Source organism: Cyanistes caeruleus, chromosome 3, assembly GCF_971803275.1.
Source record: "Cyanistes caeruleus chromosome 3, bCyaCae1.hap1.1, whole genome shotgun sequence".
In the NCBI taxonomy this organism is placed as follows: domain Eukaryota; kingdom Metazoa; phylum Chordata; class Aves; order Passeriformes; family Paridae; genus Cyanistes; species Cyanistes caeruleus.
In genome coordinates, this window is record NC_141703.1 from 114,220,586 (window position 1) to 114,248,476 (window position 27,891).

At 53.1% G+C, this 27,891-nt stretch overlaps 1 protein-coding gene across 11 annotated transcripts in view; it reads left to right on the plus strand.

Annotated features, from left to right (window-relative positions):
• Positions 1–16,966, plus strand: part of SLCO2B1 (solute carrier organic anion transporter family member 2B1) — a 33,170-nt gene extending 16,204 nt beyond the window's left edge. For 5 of the 11 annotated variants that reach the window (XM_023945597.2, XM_086883659.1, XM_086883657.1 and 2 more), the window contains 10 exons: positions 526–624; positions 961–1,091; positions 6,674–6,776; positions 9,862–10,026; positions 11,179–11,371; positions 12,153–12,309; positions 13,679–13,842; positions 14,676–14,740; positions 15,457–15,577; positions 16,417–16,966. In XM_023945597.2, the coding sequence (XP_023801365.2) occupies positions 526–624; positions 961–1,091; positions 6,674–6,776; positions 9,862–10,026; positions 11,179–11,371; positions 12,153–12,309; positions 13,679–13,842; positions 14,676–14,740; positions 15,457–15,577; positions 16,417–16,591 (1,373 nt within the window). In that variant the 3' untranslated portion in view covers positions 16,592–16,966. Of the gene's footprint in view, positions 1–525; positions 625–960; positions 1,092–6,673; positions 6,777–9,861; positions 10,027–11,178; positions 11,372–12,152; positions 12,310–13,678; positions 13,991–14,034; positions 15,434–15,456; positions 15,578–16,416 lie in introns of those variants that run through there. The other 6 variants (XM_086883652.1, XM_086883654.1, XM_086883658.1 and 3 more) reach the window with 3 other exon arrangements.
• The last annotated feature ends 10,925 nt before the right edge of the window (positions 16,967–27,891 follow it).

A 27,891-nucleotide genomic window follows, 5' to 3' on the forward strand; every position in this document is an offset into this window, starting at 1 on the left:
TAGTCCTTTCCTATCTGTTAGCTGGGAAAACAGAACAGCAAAGGCAGATCAAAACCAGGTCATTGCTGCTAAAAAAAGGAAGCGCAGCATCAAATTCTGCTCTGGTAGACAACCCAAACCTCTCATGTGTAAGGTAGGAGTTGAATTTTATGTGTGGATTTCTTTTATCAGCAATTCATGGAGTAGAATTCACGGATAACTTTTATCTCCTTAACCTTGTAAAAAATCTTGGTGTTCCCTGGATTACCGATGCCAATGGGCACCTCTGGTTCCTGGCAGTATTGCAGTCCTTCTGGGGGGCTGAAGACAAGTGTCAGGAAAGGCCTGAGCCTTGCCAAAGGGAATCCCATGTGTGAAAGGAGTGTGGGGGGCATGGGGCTGTTGCTCTGGGAGATCAGAAAGCTTCCAGGGAAATGGGCAGTGCTGGAGGCAGGCACAGCAGAGCCTGGTCCCACTTTGAGGCACCTCTGTCCCCATGGTGCCTTCCCCCAGGCTGAGCCCTTCCCTGTTCTCATCCCTGCCCAGGAATCCTGTTCTCCGTGACAGTCATTGGGCCGGGGGTGGCCTTCATGCTGGGCTCTGCCATGCTGCGGTTTTACGTGGACATCGACAAAGTCAGCGCAGGTGAGGGGACCTGTCCTGTCAGACCTTCTGGAGCAGAGGGGTCCCAGCCTCCTTCTCTGCCCTGTGCCACTGGGGTACAGTGGGCAGCCAGCACATCCAAAGGGCTGAGTGGCTCTTTGGACACCCTGGGGACAGCAGTGAAATAGGAGAGAGACAGTGGGATGTGATTTGGTGATGGGATGATGAGGGGAAACACTGCTGAGGCCCCACAACTGATGGTCCCTGGGCTGGGAGCTACCACCTTGGGGCTGATGGATGGTGGGGGTGGCCTTTGGTGCACTGGGGCACCTCCTTTGTCCCTGCACTGCTCTGATGGCCCTCTCCTCTCTCCTGCAGCTGAGGTGCAGCTCACCAGCAAGGACCCGCGCTGGGTCGGGGCCTGGTGGCTCGGGTTCCTGGTGGCCGCCAGCCTGGTGGCCCTGTCTGCCCTGCCGTACTTCTTCTTCCCACGGGAGATGCCGAAGGAGGTAGGAGGGGTTCTGCACACACACACACACCTCACTGGAGCCAAAATGACAGCCACAGGAGCCACAGACACTTCTGGTCCTTGGGAAGGGGAGGATGCAGTCCCAGAGTTTCATGTTTACGAGAGGTGTGCCCAGGGAAAGAGAGGGCAGCCAGCTCTGCCTGTGCCCACAGCTTTTGTCTGGGAGCAGTCCTGAATTTTAGAGGTGGAATTGAAGTTTCAGCAGTGGGCTCCTGGCAGGCAAGGACAGCTCTTCTGCAGGGAGCAGGGCCAGGGAGGGGCTGTGCTGTCCAGAGCTGCACACAGGACATGACACAACTCGTGAGGTTCCCCGGCTGCGCATCCCAGCACCCTGGGAGCGGCACAGAACAAACTGTGCCTGCAGAGGAGGCGTTCTCTGTGGGCTGGGATGCTGCTGAAGCTGCTGGGACATGCTCAGGGGGTGAAGCCGTGCTCGTCTCGGTGTCTTGGCGTGTGCTTTACCTTGAGGCAGCGTCAAAACCTTGCTGCCTGAACAAGTCTGTGCACCTGGTGCAGAGTAACGCTTCATTTCTCCTGACGCTGCCTGAATTTCCACGGGAATGAACGGAGATTTGGGGTTCCCCGACCTGTTTCACCAGTTCAGCGTGGGGATGCGGTGATTTACTGCTGGCTGACAGGAGCTGCGTGGTGATGGGGTGGGAGCTGCTCCGTGCAGGGTGAGGGTGATCCCAAATTCAATGTGCCTGGTCGGTCCTCCCGCAGCCAGGCTTGCTCTGAAGCCTTAGGGAAGGTCTGTGCTAGCAGGGTCTGCTCAGCACGCCAGGGTGGCATGCTCCATCTCAGGGAAAAGTTCTTCATTAGGGATGATGGGAATATTAATTTCATAAACGCCTCTGGAGGGAAAGTAATGCACTTCCAACTAAAACAGCTGCACTTTCTGGCAAGTGCTGCGCTCTGAGTTGGAAGAGTTTAAGGGGGAACGGGTGGATATTGATTTTAAAAAGAGCAGGAAGATTTCACCCAGCTCTTCTGGCTGGGATCTGTGGGGAACTCTCCCACATGGCTGAGCACCCACGTGTCCCTCTGCAACATGTGAATTTCTTGAATTCTTGGCTTCCTCCCCATTTTTGCATCTTCCTCAGAAAGCTCTTGGAATCTACCAGCAGTCATAAATAATAACATTCATGGGAAAATACAGCAAATAGCCAAATTCTGCCTTCCTTGCAGGATGGGAGGCAGCAGGGATGCCTGACCCACAGGGTATCATCATCATCAGCAGCAGCAGCAGCAGCAGCAGCAGCAGCAGCAGCAGCAGCAGCAGCAGCAAGGGGCCCTGCCTAAAAAATTCAAATAAAGGCCTCTGTAGAAAGTTTGCCACATGCTGTTCTGGGTATCACACGTGAGCTGCAGGAGCACTCCAGGATTTGTTGGAAATCTGTGTTGTCATGGATGTTCTCCTGCATGTGTGTGCCATCCTGCCCACTGCAAATCCCTTCAGGCACAGCACTGGAACAGCCCATGAGAAAAGCACAGCTCTGCTCTGCCCAGAGGCAGCTGAGGTGTTCCTGCACCTCCAGCCTGGATTCCATTTCTGGCCACCCTCCTCAGTGGGCATCATGCAGCAAGCACTGGGTATCAGCTAGCCCTCTGTGCCTTTGGAGACTCACATTTTCTATTCCACAGCCACACTTCAGCTTCACCTGTTTTTTTGATGAATTCTTTCTTTGAAGTTCCTGGAATGGCTCGTGTTAACATGAATGATAGCGCAGGGCTGCTCTTTTGATCTTTTTTTGGTAAATTAGTCACTCCAAACCCAGAACATCTTTATTTCTCTGCTTTGCTGCTTGTCAGAAGGTTTCTAGCACCAGAGTGTCCTGACTAACCCTATTGAGGACTGATCCCCATGGGATTGTCATGAAATCAGGAAGGGGATGGGAGGATGAGGCTCTTAGACTGGAAAAACTGTTTTCATCAAGAACAGCCTTTTTCCCAAGTAATTCCAGTTTAATCCTGCCTCCATGAGCTTGAACCATTCCTTGGAGTTGTGTCCTGGATTGTGAGGAACTTTAAGCACTCTCCAGTTGCTGTGTAGCCATAGTTTAGCTCATGCTTTGCCATCTGCCAGTGTTGCTGTATGCCAGGGCAGGCAGCAGCAGTGCCACAATATTCCAGTATCCCTGGGACACAGGCTCTGTCCGTCCCACATCTCTGAGGGTGCCACAAAAAGGGGAAAGCTGCTCTCAGCAGGATCTGTCTTGTCCACCCTGATCCCTCCTGCTGCAGGGGACACTCCAGACACAGAACCCAACCTCTCCCAGATGCCAGAGGGGCTGGGTGACACTTCCCCCTGCCTGGGACAGCATCTGACATCCACTGACACGCCTCACTGCAGAGCTCAAGTGGATTTTATGGGAATCAGGCTGGCGTGTCCCGCTCGTGTCCGAGCCCTGGGGATTTGTCCAGCCCCTCTGGTCACTCAGCAGGGCTCTCCTCCTCAGCCTCAATGCCAGCACGCTACCAAAACTTATTTTCCTGCGTGTTGCAGGGACACTTTCTACAATTCCAGGTTACTCCAGCCTGCCTTGGGCACTGCCAGGGATCCAGGGGCAGCTACAGCTTCTCTGGGTACCTGTGCCAGGGCCTGCCCACCCTCACAGGGAACAATTCCTGCCCAATATCCCATCCAACCCTGCCCTCCTTCGTCTTAAAGTCATTCCCCCTAGTCCTGTCCCTTGCAAGAAGTCCCTGTCCAGCTCTCCTAGGGTGCCCATTAGGTCCTGGAAATTGAGATCTTTCTCTGGAAAAAGGTACTGTGACACTCTGGCTGCCTCACTAAAGCTCCAAAAGCACCCCCAAAGGCAGCCTAGGAGAACAGGGCATGGTCTGAGGAGCAAGGAGCACCGAGTGGCAGGACAGGCTGCAGGAATGGGCTGGTCTCTACAGCTGGATTCTCCCCAGGGAGCTTTAAAGACTGGCACAAACAGCAGCTAAAAATAATCCTCCCATTTGGTGGGAGCAAGGTGCCCCTCAGCTGGTTATTTTAACACTCCTGGAAATAGGGTCCCTGGAGGGACCACACATGCTGGAAGAGGCATAATGAAGTGTTTGTAGGGAGCCTGACCTTGTCAGAAGGAAAATAATTCTCCTCCAAGCTGTGAGGTTTTACACTTTATTTGTCTAATATGAAAATAACTTCTCTGACCTTACTTTTCAGTGAGCTGGGAGTGCCAGGTTCTGTTCACAGCCAGAGGGAAACTCTGCAGACACCTCAAAATAAACAAAGAAAACCTCTCTGTCACAGAACAGGTCATTTATCCCTGTTTCCAGGGGTGTATTTGGATAAACCCAGCCTGCTGGCACCTCTGGCTGCCCTTCTCACAGGTGCAGTAGCAGGTGGGGAAAGCAGGAGCTGGCAGGAAAAGCTGCTTTCATTTTCCTTTCCTGCAGAGCCCTGCTCAGCCATCCCTGGATTTATTCACGCCTGTTCAGGGAAATGGGGGATTTACCCAGGCCAGGGTCGGGTTGGGGATGCTTTTTCTGATGCAAAGTGTGTGGGAGCTTCATTCTCCTTCCTCAAAAGCCTGTCTGCCTGCCCCATCCCCTGAGAGGGTGGAGTGATGCCAGTGGACTCACAGAATCACGGCATGGGTTGGGTTGCAGGGGCCTTAAAGCCACAGGCAGGGCCATCTTCCACTGTCCCAGAGTGCCCAAGCCCCATCCAACCTGGCCTTGGACACTTCCAGGGATCCAGGGGCAGCTTTTTTGCTGGCCAAAATCTTCCATGCAGATAAAATCCCTTTGGAAAAACATGAGATGCAGCGAGTGGCACCAAGAAGCTGAGTCCTTTAAGGAATCATCCAGGAAAATCCAAGTGTGGGGGCATTTTGCAAGCTTAGTTTGTTTCTCCTTGGCATGATGCTGGGGCAGGGCTGATGTTACTGCACCTTCCAGCTCCAGCTTGACAAATTTCTGCTGTGAGAATGGCAAAATCCCCCATGGCAGGGGCACAGCATCCTCCTTGGGGCTTGGGCATCTCCGATGGTGCAGCCAGCACAATTCCAGCATCATCCGCAGCAAGCAGGCAGGATTCCTGCTTTTCCTTCTTCCCTTGCTCTCCTTCATCCCAGAGAAATGTATTTCCTGATCCTTTCAGGCAGCAAAACACCACAGCAGGGCCAAGGCAGCACAGGGAAAGGAGCTTTCCCCCTCTGTGAGGGCTTTGCTCCATGCGCTGCTGCTCCCGAGCCAGCACGGAAACGTCCCTGCAAGGGTCACACACAGGGACATCCCAACCAGAGGAGCTGGGCTTTAGTCAGGGTGGGCAGGCTGTTGACTCTCAGAAGTACAAACAGCTGGAAGCTGAGGAAGCCACAGTCAGGAACAGCTTGGATGTATTTTTGGAAAACGCAGCAGTTTCCGAGCAGAGAGAAGAGCCCCTGTAAGGCAATTGAAGAGTGAAAGGGAGCAGGGTTTCATCTTTGCATTTGAAAAATGCATGAGAGCCCGAGCTCCAGCAGTACAAAACAGGAAAGGAGTTTAATTGCTTTTGCCCTTAAAGAGGGCACGTGGAACCCTCAGCACAGCCACTGTGACCTCGCTGCTGTTTAATGACCGCTCTCAGTTCCACAGCAAAGGAGGTGATTTTAGCCCAAGAGCTGCCCGTTTCCTTGTGTCCATTACAAGTCTCTAATTGCTGCTGAATGCACTCGTTTGTGCAGCTCCTGATGGCAGTGGCAGAGCAGGGGCTGCTGGCTCTGGCTGTAAACACTCTGTGCTGAGAGCCACGCTGTTCTGAGCCCTGCCTGCCCCTCCACAGGCACAGCAGCACATCTCCTCTGAGTGCCCCCTGCTCCTGCAATTCCCCTAAAAGCCTGCAGAGCAGGGGATCCCAGGCACATCCCAGAAATGCTCTGCTCCCTCAGCTTCCCCATGCTGTGGGATGCTGGGCTGAGTGAGGCTGCAGTGACCTTCCATGCTCTGAGCCCTCCGAGGCCAGGGACTGCACCCTGGGCAGCCTCTTGCCTTAGGAGGTGACAAATATTGTGCCTCCATCCCAGACCCCCCTCCTTGCCTCCATCCCAGACCCCCCCTCCTTACATTTTCCTCTGTTTTGATGCTTCTTTGCTGCCCAGCGGGTTGTGAGGGGGCACAGAGACACAGGGAGCTGCTCATCCTCCATCCAAACCAGTGCCCAAAGCTGTGCTGGTGGGCATCCAGGTGGTCTTGGCTGCCTGCCCCCACACACAGAGGTGAAAGCTCTGGGGCAGAAAAACATCTCCCTGAGGGTCTCCAGCTTTCCCTGCCAAGGTTTGCAGCTCCTGAGTTTGTGTGAGCTGAGCACAGGGTGTGCTGGGCCTGGGGAATGGCACAGCTGGATCCCGAGGAAGTGTGATCCCACTGCTGTCAGGAGAGGTGGGAAAACTCCTGTGCAGCGTGGATGTGTCTGGGTGCTGTCAGCCCCATGGGAGCCACGGTGGTGTGGGCAGGGAGCAGCAGCTGGACAAGGCCAGCAGCATCCCGGGCTGCTGTGTCATGGTTTGGGAGAGGAGAGGGGAGGCTGTGGCATGGCGTGTGCAGTGACAGGCTCTGGTGTGTCCCCAGGTGGTGACAGGGAAGAACAGAGACAGCAAGAGGAGGGAGGACGTGCTCAGCCAGCTCAGGTGCCAGCACTCGGAGAGCCTCTCCCTGACGGAGTTCATCAGACGTAAGTGGTGTGCTTCAGCCTGCCCACCCCTCCCTGCTGCACCTCGTGCCAGCCAAGGCAGTGCCCTGCTCACTCTGAGTGTCACATGCCTGCCCTGGCAGTGTCCCAGGCCAGGCTGGACAGGGCTTGGAGCAGCCTGGGCTAGTGGAGAGTGTCCCTGCCCATGGATGGGATGGGCTTGAAGGTTCCTTCCAAACCAAATCCTTCTGTGACTTCTGTGATTCATGGCTCATGTGGGCAGCAGGAATCAGAGGCCAACATCTCACCAGAGCCAGGCAGGAAAGAGGAGTGTTAGCTGTGAGCCTGGAGCAGAGCAGTGGGAAGGGAGAGACCCCCTTCAATCAGAGGGGTTTGGGTGTCTCCAGCTGCTCTTGCTCAGCCCTCGGGCCATGGCAGGAATCAGAACCACAGCAGCACTGGCAACTTCTCATCCCCAGAAAACCTCACCAGGCTCCCTCCTCCAAGTCTGGAGACACTGTCCAAGCCAGGCTGACCTCCTGTCCCATCGGGAATGGCCAGCACTGCCTGGGGCCAGGGTCTGAGCAGTTAAAATCCAGAGGGAGATTTGAATCCGGTGCAATTAAATTGTTTGGAAATTGAAAGCTCTTTGTGCTGAAGGGGATCAGCTGGGCTTTAGTCTGTGCAGGCATTTGCTAATGGTTGGGATGTTTGGGTTTTTTAAATACTCTGCACTTTGGCAGCTACTTACGAAAAGTGGCCAGTGTCAGCTTCCTCCCTCTTTCCCAAATATTATCCCGTTAATTTATTGGAATTTCTGCGTGTTCTGAAGGTCAGTGCATGGCAGGCACAGCCAGGCAGGCGTGGGCAGGTTTTTTGTCCCGCTGGTGGCAGCGTTTGCTCGTCAGCCTAATGCTCAATTAGAGGAGGCACTCGGGGGTTTCTTCCCCCCCCGACCTTGTGGCGCTGTCATTTCGAAACCTGTGTGATGGAAGCGGCTGCGTGGGAGCAGATTGATAGCGCTCAGATGGGATTTTTACACCAACACGCTGCTCTGTGCCGCTGAAACACGAATGAGAATGAGCTCCCTGCTCCTGGCTGAAGAGAGGAGGAAATCTCATACCCTGCTCCAGCTGCAGCTCTGGTTTGGGGCTCGAAACAGCGTTGCTGTGTCAGGGCTGTGCTAACAAATTCATTATTTCTGAGAATTTGTCCCCCAAAGCCCAGCTCTAAAATAAATGAAGTGTCTGGTTTGTGTCAGGAGAGCAATCTTGCTAGAATCACCAGGATCTCAAATATAAAACTCTTTTCAGAGCCAAGGACGGGGTGGCAGGTGCTGTGTGATGGTTAGATGGGACAGTGTGGGGGGAAGCCTAAACACTTCAGGGCTGGCTCATCTGCAAGTCACTGGAAAGAGAATTTCCTTCCCATTTCATCACTCTCCTGCTTGTTTTGTTTCCTCTCTCTGTTTCTCTTTGTACTGTTATTTTCTACATGATAATTGATGAAAGCAGCATTTGGAGATGAGATTCTCCAGCCTGAATCTCCTTGGAAGAGTCCAAGGCCAGGTTGGACGGGGCTGGGAGCACCCTGGGACAGTGGAAAGTATCTTCCAGCAGTAATGAAAAAAGTAGGATTTAGCTTGCCTGAAGTCATTTCCATTGCTAATTTCTAAGCTTCTGTTGAAAACACCTGGGAGGATGTGCAGATTCTGCTGCACATACTGGGAATTAGCCCATTAAAGGTGATCTTCAAAGCAATTGGAACGTTGCACTCCTCACTCGTGACTTGTTTGTTTCTCTTATGGTCCCTAAAGACAGTTTCAAGGATATTTTTTGTTTATTATTTTAAAGTTTCCCCTTGCTTTTCCTGTCTGCCCAGCTTCCTCTCTCCAGCTGCTAGGAGGATGCATTTAGTGCTGAGGTGGGCATTGCAGAGGATGGAAATCTTGCTGGGGGACCTGCTCAGCTTTTTACCTCTGATCTGAGGTGGCAGAAGGGGTTTGGTTTGATTAAAAAGACCAGTGACCTCCAGGAAAAGAACTTTTTGGTGAAAAATTTCCACAAAAGGCTGGATTGGCTCTCAGATTTTTCAGCAAGCAAGCTGAGGTTTCCCATCTGCAACATGGCTGAGAAATTCCAGGAATACTCTTCAAAAATCAGTTCCTTCAGTGGTACTTAGAGGCAAAAGCATCTCCCCTCCTGGGTTCATATTGGTGTAAAGCAGCTCCTCCCTCTCCACTGACTGCCAGCCTCCAGAGGGTCAGTGTTCCAGGGTCCCTGACCATGCTTGGTGTGCTGGGACCCCTCCAAGGACCTGCTTTTTCAGCTTCCTACGATTTTTGGGCTGCTTGCCTGATCTGGGGGCAGAGTGCTGAGCCGGGAAGGCAATGCTGCCACAAAGGGGAGTTTTGCCTTTGGACATGGAGGACCCCACTGCACCCACAGAGGATCCTTTTGCTCTTCCCAGAACGTTCAGGACAGCCAAAATCCATCCCTGTGTGAGGACAGCCCCCAGCCAAGCCCCAGGGAGATCTCCCCAGATAGAAAGATTGTCCCAGTTGTTTGTCAGCTGCTCAGAGTTAACACCATTAACTTATGGCAGTTCTCTGCATTAATCCTCGCTGTTAATTCCTTATCTCTGCTCCAGCAGATTGGCTGCCCAAGCTCTCATCTGGGAAACTCATCAGCAGTTTGTTTGGAAGTTGCCCTTTGCTTGCCAGCAGAGCAGGGGGGCGGCGGTGGCAGAGCAGCACCAGCAGCAGCAGGAAGGGGGTTTGGGATGTGCAGGAAGGGGACATCACTCCAGGCTGGACACTGGCAGCTCCCAGCAGCTCCTAGGTTCAGCCCTAGGGCAGTGTTTTTGTGCCTGTAATCAAAAAATGCATTTTTTCATGATTGAAACAAAAAGGACGCTGAAATCGCAACCGCAGCAAACAAATAAATGAACTTTTAATGACTTCCCATCTACTTTTGTACTTGTTTTAGCAGAAGCTCTGCCAGAAAGCTTCAAGGAAAGGAGTGCAAGGAGATGAGCTTTGCAGTCCCGTCCAACCCAAGCTCTTCTGTGATTCTCTGATGAATGTTTTGCTGCTCTCCATGCAACAGGTTCCCCCTTGTCCTTCCAGGCTTTCCTGCGGTGCTGCTAAGGAACCTGAGGCACCCCGTGTACCTGCTGGTGGTGCTGGCTCAGGTCAACCTCTCTGCCATGGTTGCTGGGTTAGCAACGTTCATGGGCAAGTTCCTGGAGAGACAGTTCTCCCTCACAGCGTCCCTGGCCAACATGATCATTGGTAAGTGTTGCTGAGCTTTGGACTCCTTAGAAACCAATCTGGGAATTAGGAAGAATTCCTCTAGAATAAAGCCTCCCCCTCAGAATCGGTTGGAGAGTTCAGAGATCCTGCCACAGAAGTGTTTAAAACACATTTTTGAGCAAACAGCACCTCGGGGAAAGAGGCCTCTGAGGTCTGCAGCAGATAAATCAGAGTAAAGTGAGCAGAGCAGACTGGCAGAGCCCAGGGCTGAGTGCAGGCAGGAAGGTTAAATGCTGAAGCAGTGCTGTCCTGTGTGCCCAGCTGAGCTGCTCCCAGCCTTGATTTACCCTCTGCATTCAAGTCAGCACCGTGTTCCATGGATGAATTTCTCTAGCCTTTGTTCTCACTCTTGGGTCTTGCTTGGCCTTTTTCTTTCAGATCAAAAAGCTTTCTGTAGCTGGAAATTCCTTCCTTGTGTGGGTATTTATGGGCTGAAAGCAACCTGCCCATTGATTCTCAGCTGAACAGTTTGCTTGTCTCTAGCTGAACTTTGGTCTTCCCCTAAAAACTGGGGGGGTTTATATAATTGGGATTTTGCAAGGGAGACCACAGAAATTGGCACAATCCTGCACTGCACAGAAATGAAACATCCTCCACAGGCTTGCTTGGTGTTTCTTCCTGTCAGCACAGAAAAATCACATTTTGCTGGGTGAAGCTTTCCACAGCTCCTGACATCTTCCATCCATGGATACATAAGTTTGCTGTGGGATTCTGCTGCTTCTGAAAAGCAGCTTTTGTGTAGCATTATTCCACCAGTCCCTGCAATAACCTTGGTCCCTTCCGAATCACCTGTGCTGAAAAACAGGAACCCAGCATCAAATCCTCTGGTGCTTTGCCGTAGGGAGGGACTGATAGAGAGCACAGATAAAAAACAAGGTACTGTGATAGGACAAGGGGGAATGGCTTTAGACTGGGTATTAGGAGGGAATCCTTCCCTGGGAGGGTGGGGATGCCCTGGCACAGCCACAGCTGTGATCCCTGTGATCCCTGGAAGTGTCCAAGGCCAGGCTGGACACTGGGGCTGAGAGCAGCCTGGGATGGTGGAAGGGGGTGGAACTGCGTGATGTTTAAGGTCCCTCCCGAGCCAGCCCACTGTGTGGTTCCCTGATATCGGTGCCCTGCCTTTCCCAGGTGCTGTGAACATCCCTGGGGCCATGGTGGGGATCGTGGTGGGCGGTGCCATCCTGAAGCGGTTCCAGATGTCTCTGAGGCAGTGCAGTGCCCTGTGTGTCCTGGGCATGCTGCTCTGCCTGCTCACCGCCTTCCCCCTGCTCTTCCTGGGCTGCCCCACGCAGAAGGTGGCAGGTGTCACCTACTGGCACAGGTACGGCGGGCTGGGCACAGGGGCACTCCCAGGTGGGCACAGCCCGGCCACGGGAACTTCCTAGGGCTGGGAGCCAAGCAGAATCCCCAGAAACGGGTTTATTCCTTCAGGAGAAGCAGCTAATGGAGACAAAGTAAGAGACTGTTGTGGATAAACACTGAGTGTGCTGTGTCCTCAGGTTTAGGGCAGCAAATGTACATTTAGCCTCCATGACTTGTCCCACACTTGGTGGAGTCATTTCAGCTTTAGCTTCTTAGGGGTGAAACCTTTTCAACATGAGATTTTTAGAATCAGGATTAAGAGTTCCCCCAGTGAAATTTCCTACTGAGCAGCAAGTGTGGAACCCAAAGTAAACACCTTTTTGGCACAAACAGCACAGGTTTTTATCTTGGAAAACGTGGTGGATGAGCAATTCAGGCAGGGGCCAGCCCTGGAGTCACCCCATCCAAGCTGTGGCAGCTGAAAGTGGGCAGGACCTTCTTGTGTGCCCTCAAGGCTCGACCCAGGTCTCTGAATTCCCTGCCCAGAATCCTGTGGTCCAGCCCTCAAGGGGAATCTCCCTCCCTGCCTCCCACAGTGGTGCTGCAAGAATCCCAAGCCCAGGGTTGGGACCCAGTTTGAAAGAAGAGGGTGGCTCCCGTGCCTGGTTGTGGTTGGGATGCTTTGCCCAGGCAGAGCAAAGGCTTGGGGCAGCGGTGGAATTCCCGTGGGTCCTCCCTGCCACCTGGGGAAGGCTTTGCTGTGCAGAACCATGAATCATGAACACTTTCCTCCCGCTCAGCTCTGGCTCTGGACACCACGACATGGAGTGCAACATGCAGTGCCGCTGCCCCGAGAGGGGCTTCAACCCCATCTGCGGCTCCGACGGCGTGGAATACACCTCACCCTGCTCTGCTGGCTGCAGCCACCTGGCTGTCCTCACAGAGAGCTCTGTCCTGGTGAGTCCTGCTCAGGAGGGCTGAGCAGTGCCCAGCTCCGGCCGGAGCACAGGCTGCCAAGCCAAGGGTCTGCCTGAGAGGGGAATTCAGCAGTGAAGGAGCTGGAAGAGCGGGGTTTGCCCCTGGCCTTCCTTTGGTTTAGGATTATTCTGGTCCCTCCCGTGCTACTCCCAGCCTGTCACTGAGCCCTGATGGCTCTGAGCTTCCTCCGCTGCTCTGTTGGCTCTGCAGACGATGCGGTTCGGGAAATCTTTGCCTCTAAAACACCCACCTGCAGGTGGCTAGCAGCCCACATGGGATGAGTGGCTTTCCCCTGGCACAGGATGCAGCTCAGGACTGTCTGGGGAGTGTGCAGCAGCATTTTGTTAATTAACAGCACTTCATTTTAATAACAATTATGATTGCTGCCAGAGCCTAGTCCCAAATGTGCTTTCCTGCACCACCACCCCATGTCTTTTGTACAGCAACATCCTTTCCAACTGCTTTGACGATGCCTCTCTCTTCCAGCCCTTGCTTTCTCAGAACACACTTTCTCTTTTACACTTTTCTTACCATTTTCAGCATCTCTGCCGGTACAGGGGCCAGTGGCACCCATTGCCTGCTGCCTTCCCTGTCCCAGGGTGTCCAGGAACCCTCCCAGCCTGCAGAAAACCCTACAATTGTGTGACCCAGCTTTGCTGCAGCCCTTCCAGAGGGCACCATGTAAGCTTGGATGTAGGAGCGAGGTTTTGGGAGACCCTGAGCTGCCCCTGCCTCTGGGATCACCCTTCTGAAAACTGCCACCCCCTCTGGCAACCAAAAGGTCATGCTCATTTTATTTAAAGGTCTCTTAAAAAAAAAAACCCTCAGGGGTTTCTTGTTTAAAACAAAGAAAGATAGAATTGTGACTAAAAAGCAGAGAAAAATTCCTCATCCATCACCCCGGGGCATCTTTGCTGTAAGGCTCTGCTAGTTATTTATGGGCCTCTCTCAAAGGTGAGGTTTTCCACGTTTGATTTAGCACCGCCCCTGGACTCTGGCTGCAGCTCTGCCCTGCACACAGACCTGGATGGAGGGGCTCACATCCCTGTGCCAGGCCCTCAGCACCCTCAGCCAGGAATTCCTCCCCAGTATCCCATCTATCCCTGCCCTCTGGCAGTGGGAAGCCATTCCCTGTGTCCTGTCCCTCCATCCCTTGTGCCTCTCCAGCTCTCCTGGAGCACTGGATGGGGCTCTGAGGTCTCCCCAAAGTAGTGAGTACTAATTACTGCTAATTATTTCCAGACAAGTCCTACCCCCTCTCCTTCACTCCGGCAGCTGGCAGCGTTCCCTTCCATCTGCACGTCCCTGGGCAGGTGGGCAGCCTCTGGATGTCGTTTCCTCTTTGCAGAACTACACCGAGTGCAGCTGCATCGCGGGGCCAGGGGGGTTCGCCAGGCCAGGCACCTGCGGCACTGCCTGCTCCCACCTCTTCGTGCCCTTCGTGGTCCTGTCCTGCCTGGCAGGGATCCTCGCCAGCACATCCCACACGCCATCCTTCATGCTCATCCTGAGGTGGGCACAGTCCTGGGCAGCCACTGAGGGCTTCCAGAGGGGAGATTTGGGCCAGGAGGAAGGATTTCTCCAGCTGCAGGACTGGCAGCCCTGCCTGGGCACTAAACCAGCCCTGGACTACACCTCCTGCCCTGTTCCTGCACATAGGGCCTAAACCAGCCCTGGACTGCACCTCCTGCCCTGTTCCTGCAGCCTGGGCACTAAACCAGCCCTGGACTGCACCTCCTGCCCTGTTCCTGCAGCCTGGGGCCTAAACCAGCCCTGGACTGCACCTCCTGCTCGGTTGCTGCTGTGTTTTCTCCTCAGCACACCGTGCACCATTAACTCGGCAGTAATTCAGCACGGCAGCACTTGGGCGCTCCTTAAGCAGCTCTGTGTGAAGTTAAGAAGTTTAATTACCTTGCTTTGCTTGAAAGCAGCCTCCCCTCTGAGTGCAGAGGCAATTAGGGCTCCAGCTTCCCACATCCTTGGAAAGGTGCTTGTGGGGTGGAGCAGGATGGAGCAAGCCTAGATGTGAGCCCAAGCTGGTGGGGCCTGACCCCAGGATGGGTAAAGCTGAGGGAGAGGGGAAAGCCATGGGGGAATCTCTGTCTTAGGCTATAAATGAACTTCCAAGCTCTTTCTGGGTCTGGCAGGTTTTTCAGGCCAAGGAAAGGCCATGTTTAGCCCTAATGAATGAACCCTCATTAGCTTTGGTGATGTGAATGGGAGCTCCCTGGCATCCTTGGTGGCTGGGTTGAAGGACAAGTGTGTGAGTGAGGAGCTGTGCCAAGAAGGGAAGCATCCATCCTGGTGGGATTGCCAGAGGGCACGTGTTCCGTTTTGTTTTCCAGGAGCATCCAGCCTGAAGACAAATCGTTCGCTGTTGGGATACAGTTCATGCTGCTGAGAGTTTTAGGTGATTTGAAATGTGCTAAAATACCATCCAGGCAAATAATGGCAGCTCTCGGAGAGGGCTTTCCCAAGGCAGGGGAAGATGCTGCCCTGCATGTTCTGGGGGTGCACGTGAGGGGGATGAGACAAGGCAGCTCCAAGGGCTCCATCTCCATGTGTAAACAAAGGAGGGCTGGGAATAACTTCAGCTTCAGGAGCTCAGGCTGTGTGCAGACACTGCTCTGCTCGCTCCAGCATATCAGGGAACTCCAAACCCTGTGCTGTGATCCCCCCAGCTGTTTTTCCAAAGGGGAAAATCCATGTTCCCCTGGAGGTCCCCAGGATGTGCCACAGCAGCCATGGGAAGGAGCAGTAAATGCTCAGAGTATAGAGGAGGTGAGCACTGGAACGGGCTGCCCGGGGTGGTGGTGGAGTCCCTGTCATGAAATGTTCAGGAGTTACCTGGCTGTGGCACCTGGGGACATGGTTCAGGCTGTGGCACCTGGGGACATTGTTCAGGCTGTGGCACCTGGGGACATTGTTCAGGCTGTGGCACTTGGGAACATGGTTCAGGCTGTGGCTCCTGGGGCTGTGGTTTGAGCTGCGGCACTTGGGGACGTGGTTCAGGCTGTGGCACCTGGGGACATTGTTTGGGCTGTGGCACTTGGGGAGGCCGTGGCACCTGGGCCGTGGTGTTGGGGTGGTTGTGCCCCAGCAGGCCAGGCTGACCCTGTGTTCCAGCGTGGATGCCGGGCCCGGTGCTGTACGGCAGCGCCATCGACACCAGCTGCGTGCTGTGGGAGAGGAGGTGCGAGCGCACGGCCGCCTGCCGCTACTACGACAATACGCTCTTCAGGCAGAGGTAAGGATGGACAGCGGGCTTGGGGGCACCAAAGTGCTGTGCATGGCTCCAGGAGCTCACAGAAACACTTCCAGCCCCGACCAGGCCCTGCAGGCTGCACACACACACACACACACACACACACACACACAGAGGTTCAGTCCCAGCCCTGTCAGACCCTGCAGGCTGCACACACACACACAGGGGTTCAGTCCCAGCCCTGTCAGGCCCTGCAGGCTGCACACACACACATACAGGGGTTCAGTCCCAGCCCTGTCAGACCCTGCAGGCTGCACACACACACACAGGGGTTCAGTCCCAGCCCTGTCAGACCCTGCAGGCTGCACACACACACATACAGGGGTTCAGTCCCAGCCCTGTCAGGCCCTGCAGGCTGCACACACACACATACAGGGGTTCAGTCCCAGCCCTGTCAGACCCTGCAGACTGCACACACACACACAGGGGTTCAGTCCCAGCCCTGTCAGACCCTGCAGACTGCACACACACACACAGGGGTTCAGTCCCAGCCCTGTCAGACCCTGCAGGCTGCACACACACACATACAGGGGTTCAGTCCCAGCCCTGTCAGGCCCTGCAGGCTGCACGCACACACATACAGGGGTTCAGTCCCAGCCCTGTCAGGCCCTGCAGGCTGCACACACACACACAGGGGTTCAGTCCCAGCCCTGTCAGGCCCTGCAGGCTGCACACACACATACAGAGGTTCAGTCCCAGCACAGCTCCAGGCTCGGCAGCAGAGGCAGTCCTGGAGCAGCCTCACCGCAGTCCTGGGGGTCAGTGCTGGGAGCTCTTGGGACATCCCCACTGCCCTGACCTGCTGTGTTTGTGCCCCACAGGTATCTGGGGCTGCAGTTTTTCTTCGAGGTGGGCGCCTTCCTGTGCTTCGGGGCCGTGTATCTGATTCTCAGCAAGCAGGAGAGGGAAGCCCGCCAGGCAGAGGAGTCAAAGGCAGAGCCAGAGAAGGAGAAACTGGCAGGAAACTCCACGAAGAGCCCAGAGTCCAAAGTGTGAAGCCGAAAAGGTGAATTGTGATCCGTTCTGGGCAGGTGACGCCCTATGAATCGCTGCACACCCAAGCTGTGCAGGAGTGATGGACCCTGGGGCTGCTTCCTGATCTCCCAGATGGGATGAACTCTTCCTGCCATGCTGTGCCTCCATCCCTACGTTGTTCTCCACCTCAGGGGTGCAGCTTGTTCCTTCACATGGATTAGTCCACACGCTTTAACCCGTGGGCTCTGCAGCCTGCTGGATCTGTGTCCTTCAAAGCAGTTTTTCCTGCTGACCGTCTTGGTGATGCCAGCACCGAGCATTAACCATAAGCCTGAGGGGTTTTGTGGTATGTTCTTTTTTAAATAAATCATTTTTAAGAAACTGTTTTGTACTGAACCCAAAGGATCTCTGTGACTGATAATTATAATTCTTACTTTTTTGTGCTATCAGCACTTATTTTCTGATGGTCAGTGCTTATCACAGGAGCTCCCTGAAAAACGTGGGGGTTCAGGTGCATTCCTGGTTTGTAGTTCCAGAAGGGCAGAACTTTTCCCAGGGTTGCAGGATCAGAGGACAAAGTTGGAGCCCTCTCCAGACTGGGTAGAGCTTGTGGCTGAACCATCTGAGCCCAGCAGCAGCCAGCCCTGGGCTCCCTGAAGGGGGTTCTGTCTGTAATTACAGGGTGGCAGTCCAGCCTGGCGCTATTTTGGTTCAGCTGCCTCTATTTCCCGCATTCTTCCCATCCTGGGGCTCCTTCCCACCCAAGAGTGAATTGTGTTGCTCCTACCACCAGCGAGCAGCCACAGCCACTGAGTAACTTTGTCATTTTTGGCTCCAGAATGGAATTCAGTATAGAAAACAAAATTTGTAAGTTCAACCCAAATAAGCAGAAAAGAAATACACAGAGGGGAAATTCCATTCCCTCCTCCCACCCTGGCAGATATCCTCTGGGAAGAGCTGGGTGTGCAGAGAAGTGCAAGGGAGCCTGTGGTGAAGTGACTGAATTTAGCTATTTCCCCAAACTGTTTGCCCAGCCATTCTGAGGGACCCAATTACCTCTGTGCAGACTGAGAGGTTGGTTGGAATTTTTTATGGGTTTGAGTTGGGTTTTTTCCCTATTTTTGTGCAATGCCTTGTGTTCACTGAGTTAGGAGTGTACAGCCCAGTGATGTCTGGCTTCAGAGAAGGTTCTGGAAGACAGAGGTGTGCGTGGATGTTGCAGGGATGTAGGTGGAGCCACCCAAGGAAGCACGAGTAGCCTTTGCTGACCTTTAGACAGCCAAAACTGGGAGTTTTGCACTACACTCTTTTCCAAGCCATGGCCAGGCAGCATATGTGGCTAAAGCAGCAGGAGGGGAATGGGAATGAGCAGCTTTGGGCAGGAGCAGGGAAGAGACAGCCCACGATGCCCAGGGTGGTTGTTCCAGCTCCTGGCATCCCAGGAATCTGTGGCATCCGCAGAGAAGGAGGTTCTTTCCTGGCTGAGCACAAGCCTTGGCTCACAGGCGCTTTTCCTGCCGTGCTCAGCTCAATCCCAAGTCGCTCCAAGGTACTTTCCACACCACAACAAACACAAACAAGAGCACAATTTGCTCCGTATGGTGTGAAAAGCGGGGAGCTGCTATGCACTGTGCCAGGAATCTGCCACGGATTCAATTCTTTGCCCATGGAGGTGGCCAAGCCCAGGCTGGACCAAACTTGGAGCAACCTGGGGTAGTGCAAGGCATCCTTGCCCATGGCAGGGGGTGGGATGGGATGAGCTTTAAGGCCTTTCCAAGCAGAACCATTCTGTGATTCCATGGTTCTCTCCTCCATCCCATTGGAGCCCCTCAGGGCCGTGCAGCCTTTCTGAAAGCCCCTCAAGCCACTGCAAGCCATGGTTTCATTTACAGAAATGAGGAGGAAAGGGGATAATTAAACCCTTCCCCAAAGTAAGCAGTGAGTTTAATTGCCTGTGGTGCTGCTGCAGGTGGCAGATGGGCTCATATCCCTCTCCTGCTGGGTTGGGATCCTGATGGATGCGCAAGGGGCCTGCAGGATGGCCTGACCAGCTCGATGCCAGCCCCTTCTCACTGCTGGGCTTGGGGCTGCCTGTTCCTTTTCTACTTGGAGAGCTCCCATCACATCATAGAAAGGTCTGGCTCAGGCAATTCACAAGCTGGCACAGCCTGAATTCTTCCTTCCCTCGTTACCCCTCCAGCAGAGGACAGATCCCTGTGGATAAGCATCCAAGGCACTTTCAAGCTGTGGCTTAGCTCTAGGCCTGTTATTCTGCTTTTGCTCTGGTAATTTCCATCGATTTGGGCTGGAGTTTATTCTGTAAAGAGAAATAAACCCGCATTTCCCCTTGCCCTCCTCTGTGCTCTTTAAGAACGCAGTTGAAAGGGACTGACTTGCCAGGGAAGATTAAAGAGAGGCAGTTTGGAAAGGCTGCTCCCACCTCCTCGGCAGGGAGGGAGATAAAACCCAGGGAATATGAAAGGGTTGGCAGCAGCGAGGGAGCAGCAGGAAGAGTATTTGATGCAGAGCAAGGGGCAGGCAGGTAGGAGGGCTGCAGAGAAAGGAAGCAAAGGAGGGGGTAGCAGCAGCAAAATCCACCCTGTGCCATTTGCCAGGTTCTCCCTGGAGGAGAAATCCCCTGGAGACAGCCAGAAACAGAATTTACAGAGCACTGAAGGGTACAGCTTGGGCACCGGGCGGGAATTGCACTGTGGGGGTTAACAGGAGCTAATCCAGCTGTTCCAGAACTCCACAGGCTTCCTGGAACTGCAGCACTGGATGTTTCCATGCAGCACTTTGCGGTGCCAGGGGTCACAGACCCTGAGGCAGAACGGTGCCTTTAAGGCTGGTGAGAATTGCACGGGGTCAAGAGAAGGAATTAAAACCAGAGGGAAGGACCCAAAGCACTTATGGAGCCCAGAGCTGCCTTAGAGTTGGGCACCATTCCCGTTCCTCTGGATAAAGAGCAAAGCTGAAGCTTTTGAATCACACTTGGTGTGTTTAGGTCAGCCAGATCTCTCCCTGGAGTGCTCCTGGCCACTGCTGCAGCCAGACCCAAATGGTTTCTCCTCGTCTGCAGCTGCTGTTCCAGAGCAGGTTTTCCAGCACAGGGGATAGGGATGCTCCCAGGTGGATTCAGGGGCTGTTTGCAGGGGGCCAACAAAACACGAGTCAAAACCCATGGAATGTTTCTCTTCAAACTCACTCGAGCTGCCTCTGGCAATCTGAAATCTGTTCCCAGAAATTGCTCGTTGAGGAGACACAGTTTGTGGCCAAAAGACAAAGAATTGCTGTTCCTGGGACTGAGGCAGAGCTGTGGATGGAATCTAGTCTCTAGGCTGGGGAAGAGGAAGGCAAATAAGCCATAGGTGTCACGCTGAAGTACAAGAAAATCTGGGAAGTTCCCAGAGGGACACTGAAAAGATGAGCCAAGGAATCACTGAAATGCTAACAATCAAAACCACAATTCCCAGAAATGGGTGGCTTGCAGGGATCTCAGAAGGGGAAAACAGAGCAGTGGGGCAGATCCAGACCCAGCTCAGCACTGATCCCTGGAAAGATGCTGAAGAAGTGACTCATGCATGTGCAGTCACTTGGATAAGGATGTCATGGATTGTCTCACACAGATCACGTCAGATATTTCACTTCTCCTTTGGGCAGGCACCTGTCCCACCTGGGGAAGCTGTGCTACCTCCTGACTGGAGGAAGGATTTTGACCCTGTCCCACCTTGTTCCCATAAACCAATTACCAGCCAGATGGAATTATGCAGAGAGGAGACAAAGAGGAGAAAAAACAGGCTTAATTGGAAAGCTTCAGCTCCAGGAGCTGCAGGTAGTTTGCTGCCTACCCAAAAGGATTTATCTACAAGAATCTCACCAGGACAGATCTGTCCTGTCTCTAGGACTAATCAATATTTTAATTAATTACTTGGACGATGAGAGAAGCAAGAGCTAATAAAATTTCTGCTTACGGTCAGGAGTGCTGTGGATGGCAGGATTGGAATCCAAATCATTCACAGCAGATTGGAGAAATGGTGTGAAATGGATAACACTGGGATTTAACGTCACGAGCAGAACAGCGGTGCAGGGGAAGGAGGGTTGGGGTGCAAAATTTGCCCTGTGAGAAAGGGGATGTGGCACCAGCGGAGTTTGAAGCTCATATTGTCCCTTTAAATTAAATTGGAATTCACAATTGGAACTCACAGGCTGTCCTGTGAGGGGAAGATATGACCCCTTGCACTTGGAGGTATAAAATTATGCTGAATAAGTTTCCCTGCTTATTGCCAAGTGCATCTCCTCCAGTTGTGCTCTCTTGAAGGTCCAAGCAAACAGAGCAGAGTAAATCAGGAATTATCACCTGTGTTGAGAGACAGGTTGAGTAATGATTACTCCTGAAATATGGAATTCATCTTTGGGGCTTAATGGACTTGCAGTGGAGCTGTGCAGGAGCTAGTTGCTGAAGGTTCTGAAATGATTGTGGTGAGGAAAGAGCATCCTTTATCCTGCAGATGTGATAAGAGCTGACGCTGCTCCCCGAGCACATTCCCAGCCTCAGCCTCATCTGTTGCTCCCAGGGTGCTGAAGGACAGAAGTGCTTTCACACGGTGCTGATAAAGGCTGCAAGAACATTTTCATCCCTCTCCTCTCACTTTTCAAGGTAGAATGTCATTTGCTAAAGAGACCAGAACCTGAGATGGTTCCAAGCTGTGCACACTGGACACAACAACTTGTGCACACAACTTTCTGAGCAAACTCAGGAAAAAATACCATTCCCTGGAACAACTTGCTATTGAATTCATCTTATTCCCTTTCCACCCTCCCCATCTCCTGTTTGTCCCAGTGCCGTGACCTAATTACACACTGGGCACTGATGGTGTCCAAATTGCACCCATGAAGTTTTGGGGATGCTGTGCTCATCTTTCTTCCCCCCCACTATTTTCTGGTTTCTTGTGACTGCAGGAGTGCTCTGGAGCACAGGCTGGACACAAATAATGAGATATTCCCTGGGAGAGGGGAAATACTTGGGTGTGAAAGCACCTGCAGGAACAATAAATCCAGGTGGATTGCTGAGAAATAGAAACACTCCTGATGGTAATCAAACTGGGAACACTGAGGAAAACTCCATTCCCAGCATGTTGGGGTACAGTCCCCACAACCCTGAGACAGGACAGATCCAGGCCCAGCCCCAAAGGAAGGAGATGGCAGCAGCTGTGCCTGATTCACAAAAGCCAAAATAAACACGTTTTTAAGGCAAAAGGCAGCAGCTACACAGGCCTTTCCAAAAGCTATTGATTATTGCAAACAAAGAGGAATTGAAGAAGGATGGGAAGGCCCAGATATTCTGGAGGCCTTACATCATTCCTGGGATGATCCTGAGCAGACTGAGACACACAGGCCTTGGCACTGGCAGACGTGTGAGTGGCAGAGGAGGGGTGGGGGATATCCAGGAGCAAGAGGCTGGAATTCAGCAGGACTTGGGGAAATGTCGCTTTCCTATCCCAAAGGTCTCACACCAAGTCCCCCTGCATTGGTCTCCTGCACCTGGAGCAGAGGGTGCCTGTCCTCTCCAGCAGGAGGTGACACCTCCAGCTGTCCCAGGTCTGAGCTGGGGCTCACCTGCCCTGAGGATGTTCAGGCACACAAGGGTTTCTCTGGACCCTGGTGATAAGCCCAAAGGAAGCCACAGCTTTCCAGTTTCCAGAAAACTGTGGGGGGAAAGCTGCAGTGAACAGCTGGAAATGTTCTATCAAGTCCCAGCTGCAGAGTTTTCTGCATTTCTCATTCCTTGGGGGAGCCATTGCAGAAGATGTTCTGGGAACAGAGGATGCAGGAGTGAGCAGTGCCTAAAAAGAAGCTGGGAGACGGTGGCAGCTCAATCCTGCAGGGGACAACATCCCAGCAGGGTGACCCTGATCTCCTGGGCAGCCTCCACCATCCCATTCCCAGCCCAGCCGTGCCCCTGCGGTGCTGCTGTCACCCCCCTCTCCTGAGGCCGGGACACATTCCAGCTGCAAGCTGTGCGTGGAGCAAAAGGAGCCACCCACAAGCAGGCCCTGAGCACCCTCAGATCCCAGAGAGCCCTGGAAAGCAGGATCCAAGTCCTGGGAGGTGACAGAACCTTCCACACAAACACACCTCGAATCTCCTCTGGCCCACACAAAGCTGCAGCTTTAATTTAGAGGCAGCTCTTGAGCCAGAGAGCGCCACTCATGATCTGGGTACGGTTAAATAATGGGAAAGGAGGGAGAAATTAGGCAGCAAATGTGCATATTAATGAGGAACATGGCAGGAGAAATAACAGGACACCAGCAAAGGCAGGAGTGAAACAGAGGGAATGTGAAGTGGGAGCAGCCCCAGGCATCGGGAGCAGCCAAGAGCTGCTGGAACAGGGATGGGGCACAGCAGCCCTCCCGGGGCCATGGGCTTGGCTCTCTGCAGCCAAACAGTGAAAATACAGTGGTTGGTGGGCTAGCAGAGAGATAATCCCCATCACAGGACAAGCCATGGGTGAAAACAAGCCTGGACTCCTGCTAGGTGGGATACTGGGAAGGAATCCTTCCCTGGGAGGGTGGGGAGGCCCAGCACAGGCTACATGGGCTCCTGGGGGCTTTGTCACACAGCCCTCAGCAAGTGGCCTCCGTGTCCTCCCACTCCTCTGGCTGCTCTGAACCTCCTCAGGGCCGTGGTTTAGTGCAGACAGAGCTCTGGGGCTTTAATTTGAACATTATTAAATGGTAATTCTGCTTTGCAAGTTTCTCTTCCACAAAGGGAAGAAGCAAGGTGTAGGAGTCCTGCTTTCTGAGGGGGGGGGGGGGAAATTAATAATTATTAAAAATAATAATAATAAAAAAGGAAACTAGATGCTTCTGTTGTGCCCTGTGTGCCTGCTAGTGCTGGCTCCCCTGGGAATCACCTTCCCAATCCCACAGAAACATCTCAGCTGGTGAGTTCAGCCAGGATTTGGGGCTGCTGCAGGCAGGGATGCTGCTCCTGGGGGCAGCTGCTCTCTTCCATCCCTGCACTTCATTCCCCTCAGACTTCTCCAGACACAGCAATAATGAGTGAACTCAAAGTCCTGAAGCCAGGAATAAATCATGACACGGGTGACACTTGTAATTGAGAGTTTCTTAATTGCTGTGTTTGATTAAAGGGAGCTGCCGGCTTTGTGCATAAAAGGCAGAGACTCCAGAAACCCGAGGTAGGAAGAAAAGAGGATAAGAAGATGATGGGAACAGAAAAACGCGAGATCAAGGAGAAGAAAGGCTCGGGAGAAATCTTGTTGGGAGTACCAGAGATAAGGGAGACAAAAATAGAATGAGTGGTTTCGCTTGTGACTACATCCATGTTTATTTCTGCCCTTTTGGGGCAGAAATACAGGGATTTGTGCTCTCCTGGTGTGAAATGCAGCAGCTATTTAGCACCACAAAGCACCAAAGATAAAGGCAGTATATCAAAAAGAACTAAAACCGACCAGGAAATTGCTTTTTTTTGTTGAAGTAAGGCACCAGGGAAATAGGAAAACCTTTCATTAGAACTTTGGTGGCTGTGCTGCCAGGAGGCAGCTCCAAAAAGCCACGAGCTGCACCCTGTGAGTGCCAGGAGTGTCTCCTGCCTCTGCCAAGGTCAGGGACACACATCCCTGTGCATCCCTGCTGGGATGGCAGTGCCTCTCCTGCCCCAAGCTGTCTTTCAGGGATATTCCTGACCTCTGCAAGTGGTTCAGGGGGAAACCCACAATATTGATCTCAGGGAGACGACAAGCACAGAGAAAAGAGCAAGAGGGATGGGGAAAGATTCCCCTTCTGGAGGGGAAATTCCTTCCTGGAGTGTTCTTCCTTCCCATGAAGCTTTTTGCCAGCCCAGGTGGGCAAAGCACAGAGAGCAGAGCAGCTGAGGAGCCCAGAGAGGGGCACACAGGATATGTGCAGTCCTCTCAGACTTTACTTTCCTCTTGTCCATCATCTTCTTCATTTCCAAAGGAATTACACAGAGCAGGAGCCTGGCTCTGTGCTGGTTGGACAGGTGTGGATAGGGCTTAAAGGGTGAGCCTGGCTTAGGTAAATCCTCCATCCTGTACAGATTTGTTCCAACTCAGATGACTTTTTTGTCTTTGTATGAACTCCTTAGCGCTGACCTCATTGCTCCCAGGTGGAAGCTGGAGGTTTAGTGACACTGCAGGAATAAAAATGCTCCATTTCCTCCCGCTTTCATTGCTGTCCTGTTGTCTCCAGCCAGCTCTGAGCCTGTCTGCTCTGAATGAAAACAATATCCCTGCTATGGGTTAGTGAAAGAGAGAAGAAGGAGAAGTGCTGGTGCAGCTGAGGTTTGCAGGGAGCTGGTGCCTGGGCTCTGGACCACGGTGGGGCAGCCACCTCTGACACTGGGGATTTCCACAATTAAATGCACAAACATTTCCAGCTGGAGCCAAAATCTTCGGGAGACTCCTGAGAGGCTGCCTTGCACTGACTGATACAGGGGCTTTCAATGTAGTCAGTGCGCTACAAAAAGGGTAGAAATTTGACCCTAAGAAATCTTTGCCTTGAGTTAGAACAGCCTGAAGAGTGTAAAAATTGGGGTGCTCTGTAAATAGCTTTTATTTCCTTCCCTTTAAAAAACCTTCAAGGTTTTTTTAATTTTAATTTTATTTTTAACCAATACATGGTATGGTTTTAATGAAAAGCAGCTCCCCAATAATCTGCAGCACAGGCTCATAAAATTTCCAGACTCATTAATTCTAATGATTTCCTTTGTGAACAGAGAGTCAAATTGAGCTGCTTCGTTCCTACAACTCCCGATTGCTTCCCACTGATGGGTTTTTTCCCCGGATCACTTATGTCTGTCTCCCTTTAAGCTGTGACAAATGCCAGGGCTCCTGGCACAGACAAATGGTGCATCTCGCTTTTGGAAAGCTCGAGAGCATCTTCATTTTCTTCCCCTTGTCACACAGCCCTCCTTCCCATGACAGCAGTGTCCCCAGGAGTTCCAGGGCTGCCACCACGCCAGGCTGCGTTTGGAGAGCCACTTGTCCGTGATCCTCCTGGGAAACAGCAGCATCCTCCTGGCCTTCCCATACCTAAAGGGGCTTCAGAAAGATGGGGACAGACATTTTAGTAGGTCCTGTGGCGAGAGGACAACGAGGGAGGGATTTAAACCAAAAGAGGGAAGATTAAGACAAGAAATAAGGATTCTTTTACACTGAGGGTGGGGGGGCCCTGGCACAGGTTGTGGTGGTGGCACAGAGAGGTGGTGGCTGCCCCTGGATCCCTGCAAACATTCAAGGAGGGGCTGGGCAGGCCTCTGAGCAGCCTGATCCAGGGGAAGGGGTCCCTGGCCGTGGCAGGGGCTGGACTGGCTGAGCTTTGGTCCCGCTGTGGCTCCAGGATTCCCTCAAGCTGGAGCACGGGGGCAGAACTTGCCTGTGCATCCACCTGGCTTTATTTGCCCCATCCAGGCTTGCCCAGACCTCTGGGTGATCTCTGCAGGGCTGGCACACAGAGGAGGGGACAGACCAGCGCTGTGCCTCTCTGCTCCAAGGACAGCCCAAAGGGAGCTCATGTGGCAGCAGTGAGAACCATCAGAGGAAAACATGAGCCACTGGGAAGCAATTGGTGTCATTTAATCTGGAGGGAGGGCGGCAGAGAGGAGACAGGAACAGTGTTCAATTATGCAAAAGGTCATTGCCAAGGGGAGGATGGAGCTTCCAGGGACAGCAGCAGAAGTCGTGGCCTGAAATTCCAGGCTGAGGGTGGGGAGGGAGAGAGGGAAGGGTTTAGCCAGGCATCAGCCAGGAGGGGTTTCATTGCCCCCTTTTTGGGGATGATCTGTTGTGAATGAGCAGCTCAGGGGCCCTGGAAGAATCCCCATCGAAGGCATTGGCAAAAGTGGTTTTAATGTAAACATAGAAAAACGCAGCTGAGCAAAGCTCAGTGGCAAGGATCACTGTCACTGCCCATGGGGGTGGAACACACAGAGGAAAATCAGGTTAGGATCGATTTGGAAGGATTTGCACGGAGGCTGAAGGCACAAAAGGGTAAGGAAGACCCCTATGCTGAGTGGAGCCCCTCACTGCCTGAACTCCTGATGAAGCTAAACTGTGGCCAGCTCCAATCTTGGTCTCAGACTTGGACAGGGATTTCTGTCTAAATGAATTAACTATGGGGATTTAATTAAGGATTTAAAGCACAGCTCCGGAGAGGATCTGTTGAGCACAGAGGGTCTCTCCCCCAGGCAAGGAAGGATCTCTGGTTCCTGGGTGAGGAATCTCAGGCCCTGGGAGATCCCAGGGGAGATCCCATCATGCAGCCACCCTGCTGAGCAGGGAGAGCTCCAGGAGGGCTCCCCAGGCCATCGCATTTATGGGATAAAGCAGCTGGACTGTGGACAAATTGCATGCCATGGGAAAAGCCAGCATGAGGCTCCTGGTACCCACAGCTATTCCTCCAGGTACTCTCAGCTGCGGCTGTGCACCTTGGAAAGTAATTCCGAAATGATGGATCTGCTCCTGCATCCAGGCTCTAAAAGAACAGAGATAAATGGGAGAGGCTGCGGGGAAGAGTTACGGGAATGATTCAGGAGCTGGAAAAGCACGTGAGCATGAGAGGTGAAAGCAGCCCTGGCTGTGGAGATCACGGCAGCAAAGGTGAAGAGGCTGCTGAGTTGCTCCCTGTGCTTCCCAGAGATGAAGACAGAGCATGCCTGAGAGGAAAGGATCTCAAAGGATCCCTGAGCTGCAGTTCAGGAGTTCACAAAACCATTGGGACATGCTCCCAGGCCCAGGTGGGATGTTGGGGTGTCCTGTGCAGGGCCAGGAGCAGCACTCACCAATCCCCACTGGTCTATTCCAACCCAGAACATTCCACAGTTATTTGGAGAAGACCTTGCTGGCACAGGCTGAGGAGAGCCAGCAATTAAGCAGTGTGGCTAATTGAAGGCTGCACTCCTGGGAAGTGTGTGAGCACTCAGTAACCCCCAAGGAATTCCAGCACTGAGCCCTCCTGCTGCTCCAGGGATCCCTCTCAGGGTGCTTTGGGCAAGGACAGCAGCTGGAAATGTTCCCTGAAGGAGGGATTTCCACCCATTTTCCCAGGAGGAAATGCTCCCTGGAAATGGATTTCCATGTGTTTTCCCAGGAGGGAAACCCAAGGGGCAGAAGAGCAGGGAGTGGGACAGACAGCAGCAGGACCTCGTGCCTGCTTCACCCATGGGACACAGGGCAGAGCTGGGGGAGATGAGGGGTGGGGAAGGCACTGAGGAACCTGAGCTCTGGGGCAGGACAGCGCTGTGAGGGGTCAGGCAGGAGGGTTCAGGGTACCATCAGCTGC